At 50.6% G+C, this 20,043-nt stretch overlaps 1 protein-coding gene across 2 annotated transcripts; it reads left to right on the top strand.

Annotated features, from left to right (window-relative positions):
* Positions 1-1,278: 1,278 nt before the first annotated feature.
* LOC119237230 (cytochrome P450 4B1) lies at positions 1,279-18,651 on the top strand. 2 transcript variants are annotated; one of them, XM_037501356.2, is made up of 12 exons: positions 1,279-1,471; positions 11,384-11,525; positions 11,714-11,758; positions 12,298-12,425; positions 13,188-13,312; positions 13,604-13,755; positions 13,879-13,985; positions 14,738-14,928; positions 16,688-16,821; positions 17,557-17,621; positions 17,724-17,806; positions 18,202-18,651. In XM_037501356.2, the coding sequence occupies exons 1-12, from the start codon at positions 1,292-1,294 to the stop codon at positions 18,383-18,385; spliced, it is 1,536 nt and encodes a 511-aa protein (XP_037357253.1). In that variant the 5' UTR covers positions 1,279-1,291; the 3' UTR covers positions 18,386-18,651. The 2 variants fall into 2 exon arrangements, with proteins under 2 accessions (XP_037357253.1, XP_037357254.1); XM_037501357.2 differs by lacking the exon at positions 1,279-1,471 and adding an exon at positions 8,094-8,130.
* Positions 18,652-20,043: the final 1,392 nt, after the last annotated feature.

Here is a 20,043-nt window from a genome sequence, read left to right on the forward strand (position 1 = left end):
GGGAATATGCTTCCAGTTTCAAATCCAATATGAAAGAGTCTGTTTCCATAAAACTTAAAGACTAAAGTCAAGTTTCATTAACCCTTAATTGACTGACTCTGGTCATGTGCTTATCCTTGAAAAGCTTAATCACTGTGGGCAAAGTGAATTCAGGCTGTCTTAAGTAAATGTGGGTTTACCATACGGTTTGTGGTGTGCCCCAAAGTTGATAAACTTATAGTACTGGTTGGAACAGGGAAGCAGGGAATGGATTCTGGGAGTCATTTACCCAAAGTCCACAGTACCCACTTACCACCTTCTAGGCTAGCCCTATTCATTCCCAGGTGGACCCTAAATGGTTTCTGCCAGGATATCCCTCAGCAGGTGGGAGAGCTCCTAGGATCTCCCCCAAACATTCCCTTCATTACACTGCCAGACAAGACCATCAGGACAAAAGGGACTCAAAACATCAGAAGCCTGGCAGAAATGCAAGCATTCCCAGAAATCCATATTAACAGGGACAGTGGAAGTTTTCTTATAAGAAAGCACAGGCAAAGCAAGTTTCAGTTTCATTATCTGGAAAACGGGTATAAAGAGTGAGTACCTATGACTTTCTTATTTGTGTTAAATGAGATAGAGGGCAGAGAGTGCCTGAAACACACAAGGTGCTGGTATGAAAGGACAATTCTTGTAATGCCCATGATGACACTAAGAAGTGCCTCTGTGGGGCCTCCCTGGTGGTGCAAGGAGTTAAGCACAGCATTATGAAGCTATCCACAGCCTCTGCATCACGAATTCGATCCCCAGGCAGCCAGGGAGCAACCAACATGGCGCGGCAGACCTCTCCTGTCTCTCCCGCTGCTCCCCTTAGCAGTGTATTTCAGTGGATCTGCCTGTTCTGCTCCACACTCTGTCTCTGGTGAATCCTCTCCCCCCAACCCCCTCGCCCACACGCACCTTTGGCCTGTACCCCAGTTTTTGTATGCATTAAAAAAAAAAAAAAGAAGTGCCTCTGAGTGCCCCTGTGAGGAACCCGAGGTGGGATACTCATTGCCTAGTTTCTTTGAAGCCCACCACACCAGTTGGCTTCTCATGACCTGAGTTTCAGGGGGAGTCTGCCAGGCAGTTCCTCTGTTGTTTGTCACTCTGGTGTTACTTTCTCTGCCCTGTGGAGCTCAGCCCCGCCTGGGCTGCTGTTGGCTGCAGGGCGTGACTGGGGGTGGGAGCTGGCAGGGTGCCTGTGTCCAGAGTATAAGGGAACCTTGGGGCAAGCAGAAGGCAGGCTGGAGCCTGGGCAGCTGCAACTCCAGCCATGGTACCTGTCTCGCTCTCCCTGAGCCCCTTCCGCCTGGGCCTGTGGGCTTCTGTACTGATCTTGATCTTAGTCTTCCTCAAGGTCATTAGTCTGTTTCTGCGGAGGCAGATGCTGGCCAAGGCTATGGACAGCTTCCCAGGGCCTCCTACTCACTGGCTCTACGGGCATGCACATGAGGTACGTGGTGGCACAGGGAGGAATGGAGAAAGGGAACAGCCTTGTTTCCCTCAGATCCAGCCTAACTCCCTGGGGACCATGGAAGGAACACTTATGCTTGGGCAGGGGGTGATGTCCTGGGAAGAAATGTTCTCATCCAGACACCCCCATCTGATCTTTCCCTCACTCCCGTCTTCCAACCTGGCCTCAGAGTTGGGGAATCATCTACGTTGCCACAAACTCTTCCCCATCATTCTGAGACCCAGGTTTGGACAAAGCTCTGCTAAGGACTCCACGATAGGATTGGGGAAAATCCCCTGGATAGTCTGACAGAACCAGTCTATGGGCTGCCTGGGAGCTCTAAAACCTTCCTGGGTTCACATCCTGCCTTGTTACCCCATTTGCCTCAGGGTTGTGGGGACCTCCTTAGCACCCATTGTCAGGAAAACTTCTTAGTGCCCTAATGCTGTGGGATCTAGACTGGAAATTTCTGAACACAGGGCAAGGACACCTGCATTGCAATCAACTGGGAGAAGCTGGTTTCTTGGTCTCCAGCTTCTGGAGATTCTAATTAACATGTTGGAATTAGGATTCCAAATTTGAATCCCCCCCCACAAGTGTTTTAATTTCCAGCCAGGTGGGGGAACCCAGGTATAGATGCTAGAGATGAGGCTCAGAGAGAGAGAGATACAGTTACTTCTCCTACCTCCTGAATATGCTTCCCCCATTCTCAGTTTGGGGAATTGCTTCTTCTCCATGATTGATCCTGGGAATGAACTTGACCTTCCAGTGAATATGTCCAGGCTTATTCTTACCCCTACAGATAACAGCCTTCTCAGGATAGATGAGTAGTCTGCATGCATTCTGGAGACACCTAAGAAGGGAAAGACAGGTTAGGGAGATGAATCACACCCAGACCTCCTTTCAGGGAGTTTACAGTTTAGAGAAGAAAAGATATAACAGAATTTTCCTTGCTGCCAGGCTGGTTGGGGGTGCCTAACTAGAACATGCATCAGCCCTGTGCTCTGTGTCTCAGGCCCTGTAGGTTTCTGTTTGGTTGTTCATCTTCCCCACTAGACCATGGGTGCTGGGGGTGGAGGTCTGGTCTGATTTATCTTGTGCTCAGGATACAAAGGATGTCATCACCAAATGAACAATGGTGGTTGGCGCACAGGGAAGAGTATTGATAGAGAAGACAGAAGATGGAGAAGACAAGTGGAGGGACCAGGAGGGATTGCAAAAGCCTTCCCTGAGTACAGAGGAAGGTCAGGGAAAAATGGAGATCTACACTACACTACAATGAATGTGGTGGGGAGAGAAGTAGGGGAGGCATTGAGGGAGACTTCAATCCCTTCTTCCACATCTCCTCTACTTCTACTTGTTTCCATCAGAACTGGGTTTGCCTTCAGCCAGTTGGCTTCCCATGTCAGAGCTGACTACCATCTCTGCCCAGATGCCCTGTGCCCCACCTTGAGAGTGTGTAGAGGGCCTGGAACACAGCTTTGTTCTGACTTCTTGGCCCTAGCACAAGTATCTAAAGGGCTGAGGCACCAGAAAGGCAAACAGGATTGAAGAGGTGTTTGCTCTTGGGAAAAACAAAGGTTTCCTGGGGAACTATCATGAGCATAACACCTCTGCATCCCTCTAGGGCTGGGCACCTCGGATTCACACTTGAGCCTAGAAGTAGGAAGGGCAGGGTAGGGTTTATATTTCCAAATATGAAAATGAAGAAATTGAGATTCAGAAAGGGCAAAGTGTTTGACTATGTCCATGGCCTAACACAGGAGTTGAGACAAGTCTGAGCCCAGCACCCATTCATTTTCACTGAAGATGGTATCAGGCCTTGCAAAGTGACTGCTTGATTCCGAGGCCTGGTGAGATTGGGAGGAAGGGCCTGGGGGTGAGGCGGAGCTGTCTATTAGGATTAAATTCTTTTATTGGTCTCTAATTACAGTCTGGAGGTTCTGGAAACTTCTACCCTTTGTCTTCCTTAGAATGTGGCTCCTTGAAGCAGAATTATGTCTTATTCTTCTAGGGTCCCATCAGATCATTCTGGGCCAGGGAGGACTTTGTATATAGTAGCTGCTCAGTCATATTGTTCACCTGAGGTTGGGACTCCTGGAAGAAGCCCATGAATCTGACCTGTGTGTGTGTGAAAGAGTTGGGGGCGGAGTAGGAGTGGGAGGATGGGGAAATGTCAGTTCCCAGGCAGGAAAGGCAATCCTCTGAGATGACAGAGGGCTTTTCCTGGTCCTGCCATCACTGGGACAGCTGCTTTGATGTGCTGTGTAGTGAAGAGCCCTGGTGTGGGGCTCTGGCTCATTTTCACTCAGAAGACACTGATGGTGGGCTTCCCCTGAGCTTCCTCTCTCTACTTTTCTTTCTTTCTCAATAACATGAAGATAAGATTTTTACCTTACTGGGTTGGAAGAGATTGCAGTTTGCAATCTGCTGGCAGATGGATGTCAAGTATTAAATCACTAGAGTGGGAGTCTTATTGTTTTTGTTTTCTTCAACCTTCTTCTTCCCTCCAAATCAGTCACCTTTGGGAGTCAGATAAGGTCCCTCTTTTCCCATGCACTAGTGTTGCTCTGGGTCTATGCTGAGGCCAGAAGCTGAGGATGAAGGAACAAGGCTAGAGCCCCTGCTTGAAGAACTTGGTCTGTAGGAGAGACAGAGAGCACAGCACAGAGTCCAGATCCTTGGGTCCAGGGAGGGGATGCGGAGGTGAATCCTAAAAGATCTGGAAGTAGCAGCTTGTGAAAGAGTTGAAGGCAAGGCAAGGCAGAATATGCTATCTGTGCAAAGGCACAGAGCATGATGTATTTAGGAAATTAATTTGTTCCACAATATTTGCTTTCCAAGGTTTCTATGAGCCTGTGTTAGTAGCTCCACAATTCTGGAGTGATGAGCAAGGAAAAAGTGGAGAGACTGAGGCCTGAAGCAGTAGGGGCAAATCACATGCAAAAATCTACTTTATTGGGTACAATGGGGAGCTACTGAGGGATTTAAACAAGGGAGTGACAAGGTCAGATCTGTGTGATACATCACTTTGACTTCGGCCAGTGGCTAGACTGGCAGACACCAAATGGGAGGCAGCGTGGAGGCTGAGGCAGGATCCAGGCAGACGCTGGTAGCGCGAGGCTTGGCTTGAGAGCGGTGGGAGATGGCTAAGTTGTCTTGGCATTGTGTGCTTGGGAGGGAGGATGGTGAGGCTTCCACCAGAGCAGTCAGCGATGTCCCAGGAACACAGGGGACACAGCGATGTCCTAGGAAAGGGGACACAAGATTGTGCTGGGAGCTTTGTTAAACTGTGGCATCACCATTTCTGGGTGAGAGCAGAATTTGGCAAAGTCATGTAAAGAGAAAAGGACTCCTGAGCCACAAGATTGGATTGCAGCTAGGGGAAATGAATTTCTAAGTCTAGATTTAAGGAGGTGGGATTTGAGACCCTGGAAGGGGAAATGGGGGCTGGTGCCACTTGTCAGTGTTTGGGCAGAAGTCTTGGGTACTGATTTGGAGGGTTTCATGGCAGGAACCTCCTCTTGGGAGCTGTGACATCTGTCTCTCTTAGTTCCTGTTTGCTGATTCCAATGCAAAAGTCACTGGGTGGGTCTGCAGGAGAGAAAGGCAGCCTCCACATGGGCCCCTGGGTATTGCTGTAAACCACGGAACTCCATGCTGTGTTTCAGGCTGGCATCAGGGAACACAATGATGCCATTCTTAGGTATAGGGGACAGGGTTGGGGGGTAAACATGATGTGCTTATGTTTAGAAATACTGGGTCTGAAGGGAAGCTCATGTAGAGTTGTTCAGGGGGTGCTTGAGGATGTTTCTGGAGCTCAGGAGAGAGATAAGCTGGGCTGAGTTGTCAATTTAGGTACTAGAGGCAGGTAGATTGGCAAAGGAAGCCAAGGGAGGTGGGGAGAGCCTTTGGGGAGAAGGGGAAGCTGGGGAAGGGGTCAAGGTCTGGATTTTGGAGCAGCCTTAGTCTTTGAGGAACAAATGATGGGTGAAGAGCTGCTGAGAGAGGACATGAGGAGAGGTGGGAGCACATCCAGGAGAGAGGGGGTACCAACAGGGGCACTGTGCTGGCAGTCCTGGGCTTACCACCTAGGAGTGGCTTTGGGCAAGGCGCATCCTGACGATGCGTGGTGGCTCAGAGGGTGGTGGTGACCCTGGCCAATTCCACCCAAAGTCCCTTCGCTCCTATTGAGCCAGGGGCTGTGCTGTGTGTTTACACATGCTCACAGGCACAAGTATAGTCGTGCACTGGTCTCTGAAAGGGACGAAGGCAGATGAAGTCACCTGTTGTCAGGTGAGAGCTTGGAAGGACCATAACTTCTCTGCTCCATAGGGAACAATGCCTCAGAGCTCCTCCTTCACACCCCATGGCTCTCTGCTCAGACTCACAGTTGAGTCCACAAAGAATTTATATATACTGAATCCATATATTCCACGGACTTCTATGGTTATTCACAGCTGCTGTCTCTTCTCATTTTTGGTTCTTCTTGGCAGGCACTCCTACCCTTTAGCTTTGAATAAACAGCTTTGCTGTTCTTGACATCGGCTGGGGCTCATGTGAGCGCTGAGCACTGACCCATCTTGCAGGCAGGGGCAGTGCCCATAACGGAGAGTGACTGAGATGAGGGCACCCAAGGGCACCTAAAGATGTCCATCCCAGAGGAGAGCAGATCTAGAAGTTCTGGTTCCCACTTCCCAATACCTGTAGGACTTCTCTGGGCAGGGGACCCTGTGGACCCCAGAGAGCAGAGCAGAGTCAGCAGGCAGGTGGCATGCTGTTCAGTGACTCAGAAATCTTTTAAAGAATTAGAAGAAATGGTTGGTTTGATTTGAAAAACAGTATGTTCCCTGTTGTTTGAGCTTGTGTGATGGAGAGCTATACATGGGGAAGGAGTGGGCCAGTGATCCTGGGAATCAGAGATCAGCAAGCAGCATGCTCTGCCATGAGGGAGCCCCAATTTGCTGGGGAAGAGGGAAGCCCTACCTCTCCCCTCCCTGTCTTTCTGAACTCCCATTCCAACTTTGCTAGATTTATTTCTGCTGTCAAGCAGCCCCTTCCCCTGAAAGCTGTGGCAACAGCAGCCTGGCCAAGCAGGTAGCTTTTTTCTTGAACTCTTGCCAGTTGAGCTTCAGGCCAACTTGGCTTGGACAGGCATCTGATAGGAGGGATGGCAGAAAGAGCCTCAGGTAGGCTCCCCATCTGCCTGATAGATGTGGGACAGTTAACTGCAGCCTTTAGGCTGCTCTTTACCCACTTATAAGGAGGGGGTGTGGTTCTACTACAAGACGTTGAAGTCTCTTTTATACCTAATCCTCAGAGCAGAACTTACTCAGACTCTGGGGGAGCAGAGCAGGGAGGATTGATTTACTTTGTTCTTCCCAATGACTCTAGTTTATTCTTGGTGAGAACGAGGAGTACAACTGTGAGGATGTGAGGGTGGGGCTGGAAGCTGTGCTCAGTGAATTATCTCTAAGCCATGTTTTTTTCCTGCTTCCTTCCTCTGGAGAAAACAAGCTGACCCAGACAGCGTCCCAGCTCACAGCATGTGAGGACAGGGGCCTCCTGAGGCCTCCAGTTGTGTAACCCAGAGTTGCTGCTCAGGCAGCCACGTGCCCCCCAGAGAGAGAACACCCCAGCCCTCTTGGAGGGCTGCAGTTTCATCAGTGAGGTCAGGTGCCAAGAGCTGTTCTTGCTTCCTCCAGGTTCCTGGGACAATCAAGGGAACACAGGAGGAAGTTGGGCATGGGAGGTGGGGGCCAGCTTAGCTGTGAGTGTGGTCAGCAGGTGGTCAGGGCCTCCTGTCCTGGAGGCAATGGCAATGCATCAGGGGAGGGGGCGGGTCATGCTCGTGACTGGCGAGGAGGGGAGGAGCGCTGATGAACCAGTCACTTAAGGGGCCCTACCAGCCCTGAGGCTGCGAGTCTGGCTTTTCTGTGCTTAAACTTCTCCTTGACCTCTGTCCAACTGGACTTCTTAGTCCTGGGAGGGATGGAGAGAAAGGGAGCAGCAAAGATGATTAGAAAGTTGGCAAGGAAAAGCCAGGAGGGGACATGGAAAAATAAAAAAGACACAGCGGGGAGGGAACACTTGTAGGGCACCAAAGAGGAGAGGGGAAAGTGAAGGGGTCAGGGACACCAGGCATTCCCTTTCATCAGTGGATGGAGAGGGTGTCTATGCCCTTTTGACATTGTGCGCTTAAGGATGGTGAAAATTCTAGGTTGAGCTCAGGATGGGGAGTGCAAGGCGATGAGAGAAGGGCTTCATGGGAGATGACACTGGACTCTGGAGCAGGCCTGGGAGCAGAGAAACTCCAGAGAAGGGACAGATGGGTGGCTGGAGACTAAAGTCACTGGGTCCAATCCCCAGGCTCTTCAAGGGAAGTGGTATGGGCCAGAGATTTCTGGGGGCTAAATTATCAGATGTTCTGTGTCCTTCTTGGAGGCTGTTTTCTGGAAAATTAGTTGAGTAGGTGAAAACTATGAAAGGGAGGAAAACAAGGCTAGCACTTGCATGGACCTCAAGACGAATGGCACACCCTACAATTGTGCAGTGCACAATTTGTACAACTGACTACAGCAACCCTGACAGGCTCCGCTGTGCAGAAGAGAGTGAGGGACTCTAACCTGGGTTAGATCACTGAGAACCTACAATTAATGGTGAGTCCTTTCATGTGCCTGAATCTCAGTTTTCTCATCTGTAAAATGGGAGTAATTATCCATTCCACATTAGGTTCATGAGGCAATCTGTCTTCTTCCATTTCCTGTGTTGAGAGACTGAATGCAAAAATGAGTGGTGAATCTGGATCTGAGCTAGAGTAGGTATGCTAGGGCTTTCTGGGAAAAACAAATAGAAATCTGCAATGCTGTTTACCAGATGGGCAGTGCTGGCTCCTCTTTGACTTCTCCAAATTGAATAAGACTTTGGGCTGGGTCCTCAAGAGACTCTCTCTGGCCACTGTTTAGATGAGCCAGATGCTCTGTATGCTTTCTCCCCTCCCTTCTTGTCTTCCTTTTTAAAAATCTCTTTTGTTTACTACATTCATTCAACACACGCTTTGCCAAGTATATTCTGTGTCCAAGGCCGTATGCTGAGCTGCTCAGTGTCCCAGAGAGGCTACAGATATGATCTATGTACTTGGGAAGCTCCCAACCCCGAGGTAGAGTCAGGGATCCCAGGTGTGAACCCCAGCTCCATAGCCAACCAACCCTGTGGCTGAGCTCCCCAACCTCATCGATCAAATGGGAATCATGACAGTGTCTAGAATTCTCTGAGGATTAAATGAAAGAATTTGTGGAGCAGGACTATCAATGTCTAAACACATTAAACGCTCAATGAACATTAATGTTAATATTACATTGGTTTTTTGTTTGTTTGTTTTTTTTTGGTCAAGGATGCAAATAATTCTAACATAAAGCGGAAGGTTGATAAAGACCTAAAGGAGCTGGAAAGACTGAGGGGAGGCAGCAATTTAGTCAGGGGGAGATTAGAGAGGCTCCTGGAGAGAGGCATTCAGGCTGGATGTGGAGGAACAGACAGAGTTTCGCCAGGTGTCCTTGGGTAGGGATGCACGAGGAGGAAGGCATGGACAAGCAAAGGCACAGACATGATGCTCGCCCAGGAGGTCCTTTTAGTGCTAAACTATCAAACTCTTGAGGCTGCCATTGATACAGCAGGCATTGGTCTACTCTGAGAATTCAGGCCACTTGCCAGCAAGGCAACGTCTTCTGTGGCACCCACTCTGCCACTGGTGGTCCATCTGCTACTTGGGATTGGCTAGGGGCAAGGAGATGGGAGCCACATCTGTAGGTGCAGACCCATCTCAGAATCCTCCAGCCCTGCGGAACCCCTGTGTTCACCAGCAGTCCCAGGTTTCCTGAAGGGCTATGCCCATGACAAGGGTCATCACACCCAGGAAAAGCCAAAACTCAGTGTCCTCGCTGTAGTTCATTCCTTGCTCTTCCCAGTTCAGATATTATTTTCCAAGCAGTCATCGTTTTTTGCCACAGTCATGTTGCCTAGCAACACAGCTGACATTCCAGTTACTAGCTTTCTAGGGGAACAGAGTTGGACTATGACCTAAGGTCACTTCCTGTGTAATAGGGGACAAAGTTTGATGAACCCTTTACCTACATGGGAAGTATTTCAGGGCATATTCAAAGCACATTCCTTAGTGCAGATTGAGGGCACTTAGGAGTAAGATGTGGCAGGAGGCTTGGAGGAGGCTTAGAGGAAGAGGTCTGGGAAGTAGGCTTGAAGAGGAGGAATTATTAATTGAAGTCTTACCTGGAGTGGGTCCAGTGCTAGTTTCTTTCGTGCATTCTATTAATTGCCTTGAACACCACAAGTAGGAACCCATGTCCTGCATTATTTCATAGTGTTAAAATCAATCTTCTAAGGCAGGTGTTATTGTCCCCACTTCAGAGAAGAGGAGAGTAAGATGCAGAGAGCCTAAAGATCTTGGCCAAATCCACACTGCTGAGAAATAGGGGAAAACAATATTCAAACCCAGTTCTGAAGACTGCTGAGCACAGAGTCAACCTTTGCTTTGCCTCTGAATTCCCTTAAAAATTGTATGCTCTTCAGTAAGCAACCTCAGTTCTCTGGACTTTCACATCCTCTTTCCTAAAATAAGACTTCATAGAATGGTTGTGAAGACTCAATGAGGTCAAGATATGAGGTGGTACACAGCAAGCTAAAGAAAGGCAAGCGGTTACTGTACCTCCTCTACCCACTGGGGAGCAGAGGCATTATTCTGAGACCCAAGGACCAGGCCCTGAAGGGTTTTAAGTGTACCTCTGAAAGACTCCCTCAAGATGGGGAAAAATGTGTAAATGCTATAAATACCCTGTAGTGGACTACTATGTAATTGTTAAAAATATTGAGAGGCATGTTAAATGAAAAATGTCACGTTTAGGGACGGATTTATCCTGCAACTCCATTTCCTTTCCTTGGTTCAGCTGAGTCCCCTTACACAAGTTGTACAGCGCTCAGCAAGCAACCTTAGATCTCTAAAAATTAATGTCCTCTTGGTGTGTAGATGTGGGGCTAGAGAAGCACCCAGAGTGTACACCACCCTCTCAATGGTCTCACCAACCTCAGGACTCTGTTCCACCAGGTGGCACCTCCAGAGAGGGCCATATTTTCCCCACCTCAGAGCCCCTGTTCATGCTGTTCCCTCTTTTTAGAATGTTCTTCCCTCACTCTTCACATAGTCAGCTTCTCATCCTTTGGGCTTTGCCTTGAACATCGTCAGCAGCCAGAGGTCATCCGTGATTACTTTATCTAAGTAGGTCTTCCCTGTTAGTCTTTCTCATTGCCCCGCTTTCATTTCTTTCTTAGCTCTTGTTACTGTCTGTAATCATTTTACTTAATTGTTTACTTGTTTATTATCAGTTTTCCCCTCTAAGACAAAAGGGATGGACTGTGTCTATCTCATTTTCCTGAGACAGCTAGACAGTGCCCTGCACATAGTAGGTCCTCAATAAAAATGTGTTGACTGACTTGACAGGAATGGAATGGGAGATTTTTGTATTGTACAAGCCAGTGTTATTGTTCTTGAAAAAAAAAATAATGTTGAAAAGGAATCTTTCTGGCTGCAATGTAGGGAAAGGATTGTTGGTAGGCACCAGATGGAGGGAGGTTGGTTCATTTGGGGTTGTTCAGCTCACCTACGTACAAAAGCATGTGTACTTGGACTTAAATCAGTGGCTATGGGATTGAAAAGGGGAATCAAACCAGAGATATTTTGTACTGCGTGACTGACTGGGAGGGTGAAGGGGTGTGCATGGGGAGGGAAGGATCTCCAGGGCCTGCCTGGGCAACCTCCTATCTTCCCTGCCCAGTGACTTGGGACCTGGCTGGTAATATTGGTTTTCTGAGTGTCATGCATGACCTTTATCCTCATTTCAGATCCAGAAAACGGGAAGCCTGGATAAGGTGGTGTCCTGGGCCAATCAGTTCCCCTACGCCCACCCACTTTGGTTTGGACAGTTCCTTGGCTTCCTGAACATCTATGAGCCTGACTATGTAAAAGCTGTGTACAGTCGAGGGGGTGAGAAATCCAGGGAGAGACTGTGGGGGAGGGGTGGTAATGAAAGCAAAAGGTCCAGGGACACATGTGGGGAGGAGTCCTGGGCCTGGGCCCTAAGTTTGGGCAGCTGAAATTCCCATCAACTCCTGTTTGTCAACTCCTCTGGGAATCTCCCAGTCCCTACTTGACATGATCTCTTTCTTCTGCAGATCCTAAGGCTGCGGATGTCTATGACTTCTTCCTCCAGTGGATTGGTGAGTGGGCACCTGCCTTCTTGCCTTCCCCATTCCAGCCTCTTGTTGCCTTTAGCTGCCTGCCCCATCCCTCCCAGCGATGTCCCGCTCAGTCAGTTATCCCATCAACTAGCCCACCTGGCTCCCTTGTGCCCAACCCAAGCTCAGTGCTCAGTGGGGAGACAGAGGAGGAGGGAGGAAAGTTTCTGGCTAGTTGGGGAAGTGGAGTTCAGGTAACTTCTCCTGCTGGGTCTGTCTACTGTCAGACAATCAAGGCAAGGGCTTTGGAAAATGCAGGCATATCAGGGACAGCTTCTTGGAGGAGGTGGCTTTAAGTAGACTCAAGGGGATTTTACCGGAGGTGCTGGCCAGGGGAAGGACCAAGGAAAGTTATGGTAGTAGGACTAAGGCTGTCATTGAGGTAGAGCTGGGTTGGGATAGAAGGCTGGGCAGGGAGAACTGGGGTTAGGGTGGGGTGGGGTGTGCTTGGCCCCAGGTTGCATGGTGTGGGTCAGGATTGTGTGGCCCAATCAGCCTTCCCTCTCCCATCCCTTCCCCAGGGAGAGGCCTGCTGATCCTCCAGGGGCCCAAGTGGTTCCAGCACCGCAAGCTGCTTACACCTGGCTTCCACTATGATGTGCTGAAGCCCTACGTGGCTGTGTTTGCTGAGTCCACACAAGCTATGCTGGTGAGCTTCCTCTGCAGGCTCCAGGAGACTGTGGCTGCTGGACCAGGCCTCCCTACCACCAACTTGCCTGGCGAAGGGCAGTGAGGGGAACTGCTGAGGCCCAAACCTCCATTCTGCCTGCAGTAGCAATAATGAGCCTTGTGCTCTGCCCATTGCTGGGTGCTGATTAAGTGTCAAGTGGCCAGGCAGCCCTGGTCTTTGTCTTCACCAGGCGTCCAAATCACCCTCTCCGAGGTCAAAGGGGCTCTGTGAGTCTCCAGTGAGATTTTACTGTAGCAAACTTGGGCTGCCTATGTTTGAGAATATTAGGAAGGCTTTTTCATACTTGAAAATTGGTTCTTCCTTGTCTGCCGACCCAAACTGCCTAAAGTAATGTTGCCAGCCATGGCCTCTAGAAGGGATATCAGGGGTTAGGTTCAGAGTCTCTGCACTGGATTGTCCCCAGATGTTGCCAGGCTAGTCACTCTCCTTGTAGGAAACCCCTCCCCAGCATCACTGCAGTCTTGACTTGCACACAGACCTTGCCGGGAAGCTCACCACCTCTCAGTTTTCTTTCCGTATCTAGAGGCTGCCCTTGCTGGGAGAAGGTGTCTATGCTATGGAAAGCCTGCCTCCTAGTCCTTCCATCTGAGACTAAAGCCCCACTCCACATTCCAGCAGGATGGAGGCCAGGCCAGGGACTGGGGGTGCATGATGGGGGGACAGGCTGTGGTGGGGTACCCAACCTCTGGCCCTCTAATACCTTCCATCTCTGGGTTCCAGGACAAGTGGGAAATAAAGGCTCGTCAGGATAAATCCTTCGACATCTTCTGTGATGTGGGCCACATGGCGTTGGACACACTAATGAAGTGCACCTTTGGCAAAGGAGACAGCGGCCTGGGTGAAAGGTCAGGGGGCACCTTGAGGCTGACCATACCCTCCACCCAGGCCAACTCAAAGGGGAGAGTTGGCGGGACTCTTGGGTCTGGGAGGAGATAGGGTTCTGCTCAAGGAACCCCGACTTGGGAGTTGGGTCTTGTCCAAGGTGGGGATGGGGAGACTCTGACTTCAGTGGGGAGGCTTAATGGCAGGGAGAGGAAGGGCAAAAAGTGCTGTGGTTGGGGCCAGACTGCTGGAATGCAGTTGCTTGGGGCTCTGCTGTGGGCCCACGAGCACCATCCTCCTTCCCTGATGTGCAGGGACAGTAGCTACTATATGGCAGTCAGCGACCTCACTTTCCTGATGCAGCAGCGCATCGAAACCTTCCAGTACCATAATGACTTCATCTACTGGCTCACCCCCCACGGCCGCCGCTTCCTGCGGGCTTGCAAGGTGGCCCATGACCACACAGGTGGGCCTTTCCTGCAGGTGCACCCACAGGGTTCTAGTTCAGTTCCTCCCATTGCAGGACCTCAGGTCCCCTTTGGGCAGATGACTGGTCCCCAAACAGTGACAGCTTGTGCTCTTGGCCCAGACCAGGTCATCAAGGAAAGGAAGGAGGCCCTTAAGGATGAGAAAGAGTGGGCGAAGATCCAAAGCCAGAGACACCTGGACTTTCTGGACATTCTCCTAGGTGCTCGGGTGAGTGCCCTGTTCCTGTCTCCTCCTGAGACCTGAGAACTGGTCCCACGGGGCACATGAGACCATTTTCCAGGGATGGGTCTCATCGGACAGTAAAGCATCTGTTAAACATTTTCCTCTTTCTCCAGTAAATGTGCTCTTGTCCTTTAACCAAGGCTTTGAGGTGGGAAGGGGAGTGTGTGGCTGGTACTGGCACGGGGGAGAGATGAAGGTGTAGGGAAGTTGGGTCACATGATAGAAGGCCTGAAAATCATCTGTTGACTTCTAAGACTGAAGAATCTTAGTAACTTCAAATCTTAGAATGATAGACTTGATTCGTTTATTTATCCATCCATCCATCCATGCACCCATCCATCCATCCATCTAGTTGATCCTTTATTTACCCACTCCACAAACTTAGAGTTCAACCCTGGGGTTAGGTCCTGTGCTAGGGATACAGAAGGTGAAAAAGGCCTGGTCCTGTCCTCTAGATGCCTGCAGTCTAGTGGAGGAGATGGGGGTGGACACTGATCTCTTCCTCTGCTAGGTGCATGCTGTGGGTCAAATGAGCAGGACTGGTGTCAGAGACAGATCACTGCCAGAGAGATCAGGGAAAGCTTCCTGGAGGAGGAGGCATCCGCGCTGGGCTCAGGCCCAAAGCCCCAGTCTGAAAAGGCGCTTTCACTCCCTCCCTTCAACCTTCCTTTGACTGCTTTTCCCGGTACCTACCTCCACATGCCTTGAGCTGTCCCATTACACCATCCTTAATCCAGGACGAAAATGGAGTCAAGCTGACAGATGCTGACCTCCGGGCTGAGGTGGACACGTTCATGTTTGAAGGACATGACACCACCACCAGTGGCATCTCCTGGTTTCTCTACTGCATGGCCCTGTACCCCGAGCACCAGACTCTTTGCCGGGAGGAGATTCGAGAGATCCTTGGGGACCGGGACACTCTGCAGTGGTGAGCGAGGCTTCGGGGGAGCCAGTCTCCCGTCAGCCCTGGGAAGGGCTGTGCCCATGTTGTCTGGTGTCATTTGCGGATGGCACAGCGGGTGGTGCCGGCTGTCCTGGTCTCTTCAGTGCTGTGTCGTTTGAGGGGAGCTGTGCGCGAATGCACCCCTGAGCCCACTCTGCCGCCGGAGCCGCCTCACCTGCAAGCGATGTAGTCCATAGGCTATAGGAGCCCGGTTGCTGGTGTGCGCGCGCCCCCTGCTGGCGGAGCCCGCCGCCCGCCCCGGAGAGCATGCGCGCTGGCGGGGAGCCCGCAGGTGAACCGAGCCGAGACCGCCCGCCGGCGCCTCGGAGGGCCGCGCGCAGTCTTCACTTAAACACCTTCACTTGAAAAACTTTCCATTGTTCTTGGCTTAGGCTCGAATTCGAGAGCATGATGCCAGTTGCGGCTGAGCTCTCTGCAGTGTAGTCTCTGGGAATCTCCCCCGGGTCTTCTCCCTGCCTCCTGCCCTCAGGTCACTGCATCCAGTCTCACCCCTCACCTTTCTCTCTGGGCTCCCCTGGCTGCAGCAAGGGCTAAGCACGCAGCAGGGGTGCAGAAGATGCCCAGTCTGTGGGAGAAATGTTCGCATAACCCGAGGGAGACTCCTAATATTCCAGATCTGTGGCTTGAAGGACAGTTTTCATAACCCATTTTTATTGGTTGGTGCTTGGAAACCTCTCAGGGTGTCCAGCCACCTTGTTAGGTGCTGTGGGAAGAGGAGGGGGAGTAAGTTGCTGCCCTCAGGGAGTTCTCAGAGAGAAAAACTCGCATAATGAAAAAGCCAGAGGGAACACAGAATGGGGTAAGGTTGAGTGGACCCGTGTTGAGGGCAGAACTCAGAAGGTTTGGCACTTGAGTTGGATTCCTTAGGGGTGCAACTTAGATAAAATGAGGCTGGGCACTCTAAGTTGGGTAATGATGTGAACACAGACTGGAGGTAGAGAATTAAAATATTGGTTTATCTTCACTTCATTCCATTTAGAACTGAAGCAACGTAGAGTAAGTACACTTATTCAATTAAAAAAATAGTAAAACACAAATGAAAAGTAAGGAGTAGAGGAGAAGGTATCCTAGGGTTTGGGTTGTATAATGTGCTCTAAAATAGTTATAGTTGTGGCGCATTTGAGGCTGAGCTTTCTGGTAGCAAAAGGGAAAAGAAACATGCACACACACATGTGTGCATATATGTGTTATATGTATATATGTTATACATGCGTGTATATGTCATACATTTGTATATGTGTTATATATGTGTGTTATACGTGTGTGCATGTGTTGTGTGGATACAGATACAACCTGAGCTTCCCATTGTGCATGCATTTTTTTTAGTCAATCAACCGATGTATATGAGCCCCTGTTCCTTCCCATCCTGTCTCACAGAAAAAACCAAGAAGAACTTGAGGCACTCTCCCCTGTGGGGCATTTGTGGGGTTCTGAGGGACACAGGGGTGACCTTGTGTTTGATGGCTGTGTCACACACACCTTTTGGGTCTTGTGCTTTTCCTTTCTAGCAGTGAAGAGAGAGGGATGAAGAAAAGTGGAGCCAAAACACCTGGGTCTGAGAGGCTGCCCCAGGGGGCTGGTCTGATCTGGATACCCCAGTGTTCGTGTCCCTCGGCTCTGGGTGTGGAATGGTGGTGAAGGCGGAAGTTGGGGCTGGGATCTGCCTTCCCATGGAAACCTGTTGCTCCCTGTCTCCAGTATGACCTGATTATGTTGCCGGCAGGGATGATCTGGGCAAGATGAGCTACCTGACCATGTGCATCAAGGAAACCTTCCGCCTCTACCCACCTGTGCCCCAGGTGTACCGCCAGCTCAGCAAGCCTGTCAATTTTGTGGACGGCCGATCTCTGCCCACAGGTGGGACAGGGTGGATTGAAGGTGGATCCAAATTCCCTGTGGTGAATGTATCTCGAAAGGCTCCATACCTTTGGCAAAATGTTTGCCTCTGTGGGGGAGAGCACAGACGTTGTGTCTGATTGGAGTTCAAATCTAGCTTCACAGTGTATGGGTTAACCCCTCTACCTCTAAGCCTCCATTTTGTCTTCTGTAAAATTGGAGTGTGAAGACTACTCAACAGGTCGTCAGGATTAAAGAGGCAGCATTTATCAGGGCTGTCATGTTCACAAGCAGGGGTGCCCTGAGCAATTTCAGAGACATCAGTCACATAGACTACGATGTCGTGCAGTGCACACCTGTACAACGGTATGAGTTAGCTCTATATCTGATAAAGAGTAAATTACGCAACAAATCGTCACCATTCCTATCGACAGTATAATGTTAGGAATGAAAACTTTCCTCGAGAGTCAGCAAAGGAAAGCAAAAAGGGTGTAACAGTCCTTGCCTATCCTGCTTCTCAGTGGGGTGGATTTAATTCTCTTTTCTATTCCTCAAATGTCTGTGTCAGTGCTGTGCCTGGTGCTGGGGCTACAGAAAGTAGGTATGGGGATGATCAAAAGCATTTCAGTGTGTTGAGAGTAGTGCTCAGACAGGAGCGGGTGCCCACTTGGGGGACACTCAGGGGTTCCAGCCCTGCGAGGAGGGAGATCCGCTGTCCCAGGGCGGCCTGGTTACCAGCCTCTGCTCTGCCCACAGGCAGCCTGGTCTCCCTGCACATCTATGCCCTCCACAGGAACAGTGCAGTGTGGCCTGACCCTGAGGTACTGCACCCCTGGGCCTCTGGCGGTCAGATGGGTGGGAAGCAATGGGAGTCCCCCTGCCCCAGGACCTGGCAGGTATTCAGACACATCCTATCCCCTCAGGTCTTTGACCCCATGCGCTTTTCCCCTGAGAATTCAGCCAACCGCCATCCCTTTGCCTTCATGCCCTTTTCTGCAGGACCCAGGTAAGGAAATGCCCAACGTCCTCAGGCCCTCAGGACTGGGGAGAAGAGGGTGGAGGTCATCACAGGGAAGGCGTCCCCTTGGAAACTCTGTGATGAGGGGGGCATGCTGGTTTGTGGCGATCCTAATCAAACTAGATTCCAGGGACCTTCTTCTTGCCATAGCATGTTCTTGTCCCTGGCAGGTGGTGGGGTGCGTGAGTCATTCCAAGAGAGACCCCCATGCCACAATCCCTGTTATGAATCTACTTGGTGTGGGACCCTCACTCTGCTCCCTCCTTCTCAGGTCAATTGAGTGTTCAACCAAAAATAGTTACTCATTTTCGTTGGCCACCAAGCACTGAGTTTCATCATTCCAGGCCCTACAGCCCCTCGCCTCCTTGTGTTGTTCCCTGCAGGAACTGCATTGGACAGCAATTTGCCATGAATGAGATGAAGGTGGTCACAGCCTTGTGTTTGCTCCGCTTTGAGTTTTCTGTAGACCCCTCGAAACTACCCATCAAGTTGCCCCAGCTGATTCTGCGCTCCAAGAATGGCATCCACCTGCACATGAAGTCGTTGGGCTCAGGCTCTGGGAAGTAGCTCTGCTGAGAGCAGGGCCTCAGACAAGCAGGCTGTGACTCTCCCTGGAGACTGCCCTCTCCAGGCTAGCTTGTGGAAGATCTGGGGCTCCCTGCCTTTGGGAGGCTTATAGTTTAGAAGGGGAGTAGGCACCAGCATAGGTAACCACCTTGAAGGCAGTGCCACATAAATATGTGTGCTTTATCATTAAATGCCTATGTTGCATGCATGTTAGAGCTCACTCATTCATTCAACAAACTTAATGTGAGCAACTGCTTGCTTCTAGAGTCTTTACTTATCTCCCATAATTGACAGTCTTACCAACTAACTTACATTCCAGCCCAAGTGACACCATGATGGCAGTGGAAGCTGTGCCTTGGGACTCATGGTCAAGACCAGGCCTCACCCATTCCACGTGATAGAGGATGACTCACGGGGCACGCTGCTTCACTGGCACCTGTTGCTTTGCTAACTTTGGTGTGCGTGTCTGGGATCTAGCAGCTATAAGGGAAAATGTCCTAAACAAAATGTACAGAACAATGAGTTTTTAAAGCAAACATCCGGGTTCACCACTGCTAAAGTCAAGGAATGTGCAATGTGGTTTCGTGGGTGTGTCTTCTACTTGTCCTGAGAGCAATCCTGTCAGCATTAGCATCTGAGTCAGTCAACCAGTGCTGGAAGTCTGAACTTTGACAGGCAAAGTGGGCAAAGTGGCATTAGAGGGGAGATTCCTGGAAAAGATGGTGCTCGAATTAGGCTTTGGGACAGGGTGAGGAATGATAGTGCAAAGAAGGAATTTTGGCCTGTTGGGTTTCAGGGTCTCAGGCTAGGGACACATGTTAGAGCTCCTTCCCCAAGAGTCCCTGCAGCAGCGGCCTGATGGCTAGGGCTCCAGGTCTCAGGCCATTAGTGGGTTCCAATCCATGATGTAGACAGGTGTGGGAGGGAGTGCACTGGAGACTTGTGGAGGACAAGGAGAGGGGAATTCTAACCTTGGGGCTGGAGAGTGTCTGTTGCTCAGGGGATGTACCTTCTGGAGACACTGCCTTCCTGCTCTTGATGCTTCCCCTCTCAGGAAACCACACCTTGGAAGGTTACCATGGGCCACCTGCTCTCTCCTGAATTGCCCTGTCAAGACCCAGACCTGCTTACCTACCTGAGAATGGGGTGCAGAGGCCCCACTCAGGATACACCCCATGCCACCAAACTTGCCCCACTGTCTTGGCCCTGGAGGGATCTTTCTCTGTGCAAGTGAAGATACCATTTCAAAAGCCGTCCCCTGGGAGATGAGCCTGGAGTTCATAACCACCATGAGTGTCACCTGAGTCCAAGTCATGGCTATTTCCAACTCTGGACTGTCAGGGGCCCTGTGAGGCAGGACTGGAGGAGGTTACCCCACTTCGATATTAAGGGAAGGAACTTGTAAAGATGCTCTTTGGGGAGGAGCCTGAGCTGAGGCCTTCTGATTCTGGCCTCTTTGGCCAAGACTCCAAAGGTGGTGTTGACTTTAGGCATGTGCCCTGGAGGGAGAACAAAGATTCTGGATGCAGAGGGGAGGAGTAAGGCTTCACTGGGGAGGGGTGTGGTGCTGGGGATTTTCTGCACGTGTGTCACGGGAGGTGGGCAAGTGAGTGAGAACCCCGACCCCGAGCTTGCCCAGGGCCAGGAGCCAGCAGGGT

The sequence above is a fragment of the Talpa occidentalis genome, unplaced genomic scaffold (genome assembly GCF_014898055.3).
Source record: "Talpa occidentalis isolate TD23 unplaced genomic scaffold, MPIMG_talOcc4v2.1 talOcc4.9, whole genome shotgun sequence".
Classification (NCBI taxonomy): Eukaryota; Metazoa; Chordata; class Mammalia; order Eulipotyphla; family Talpidae; genus Talpa; species Talpa occidentalis.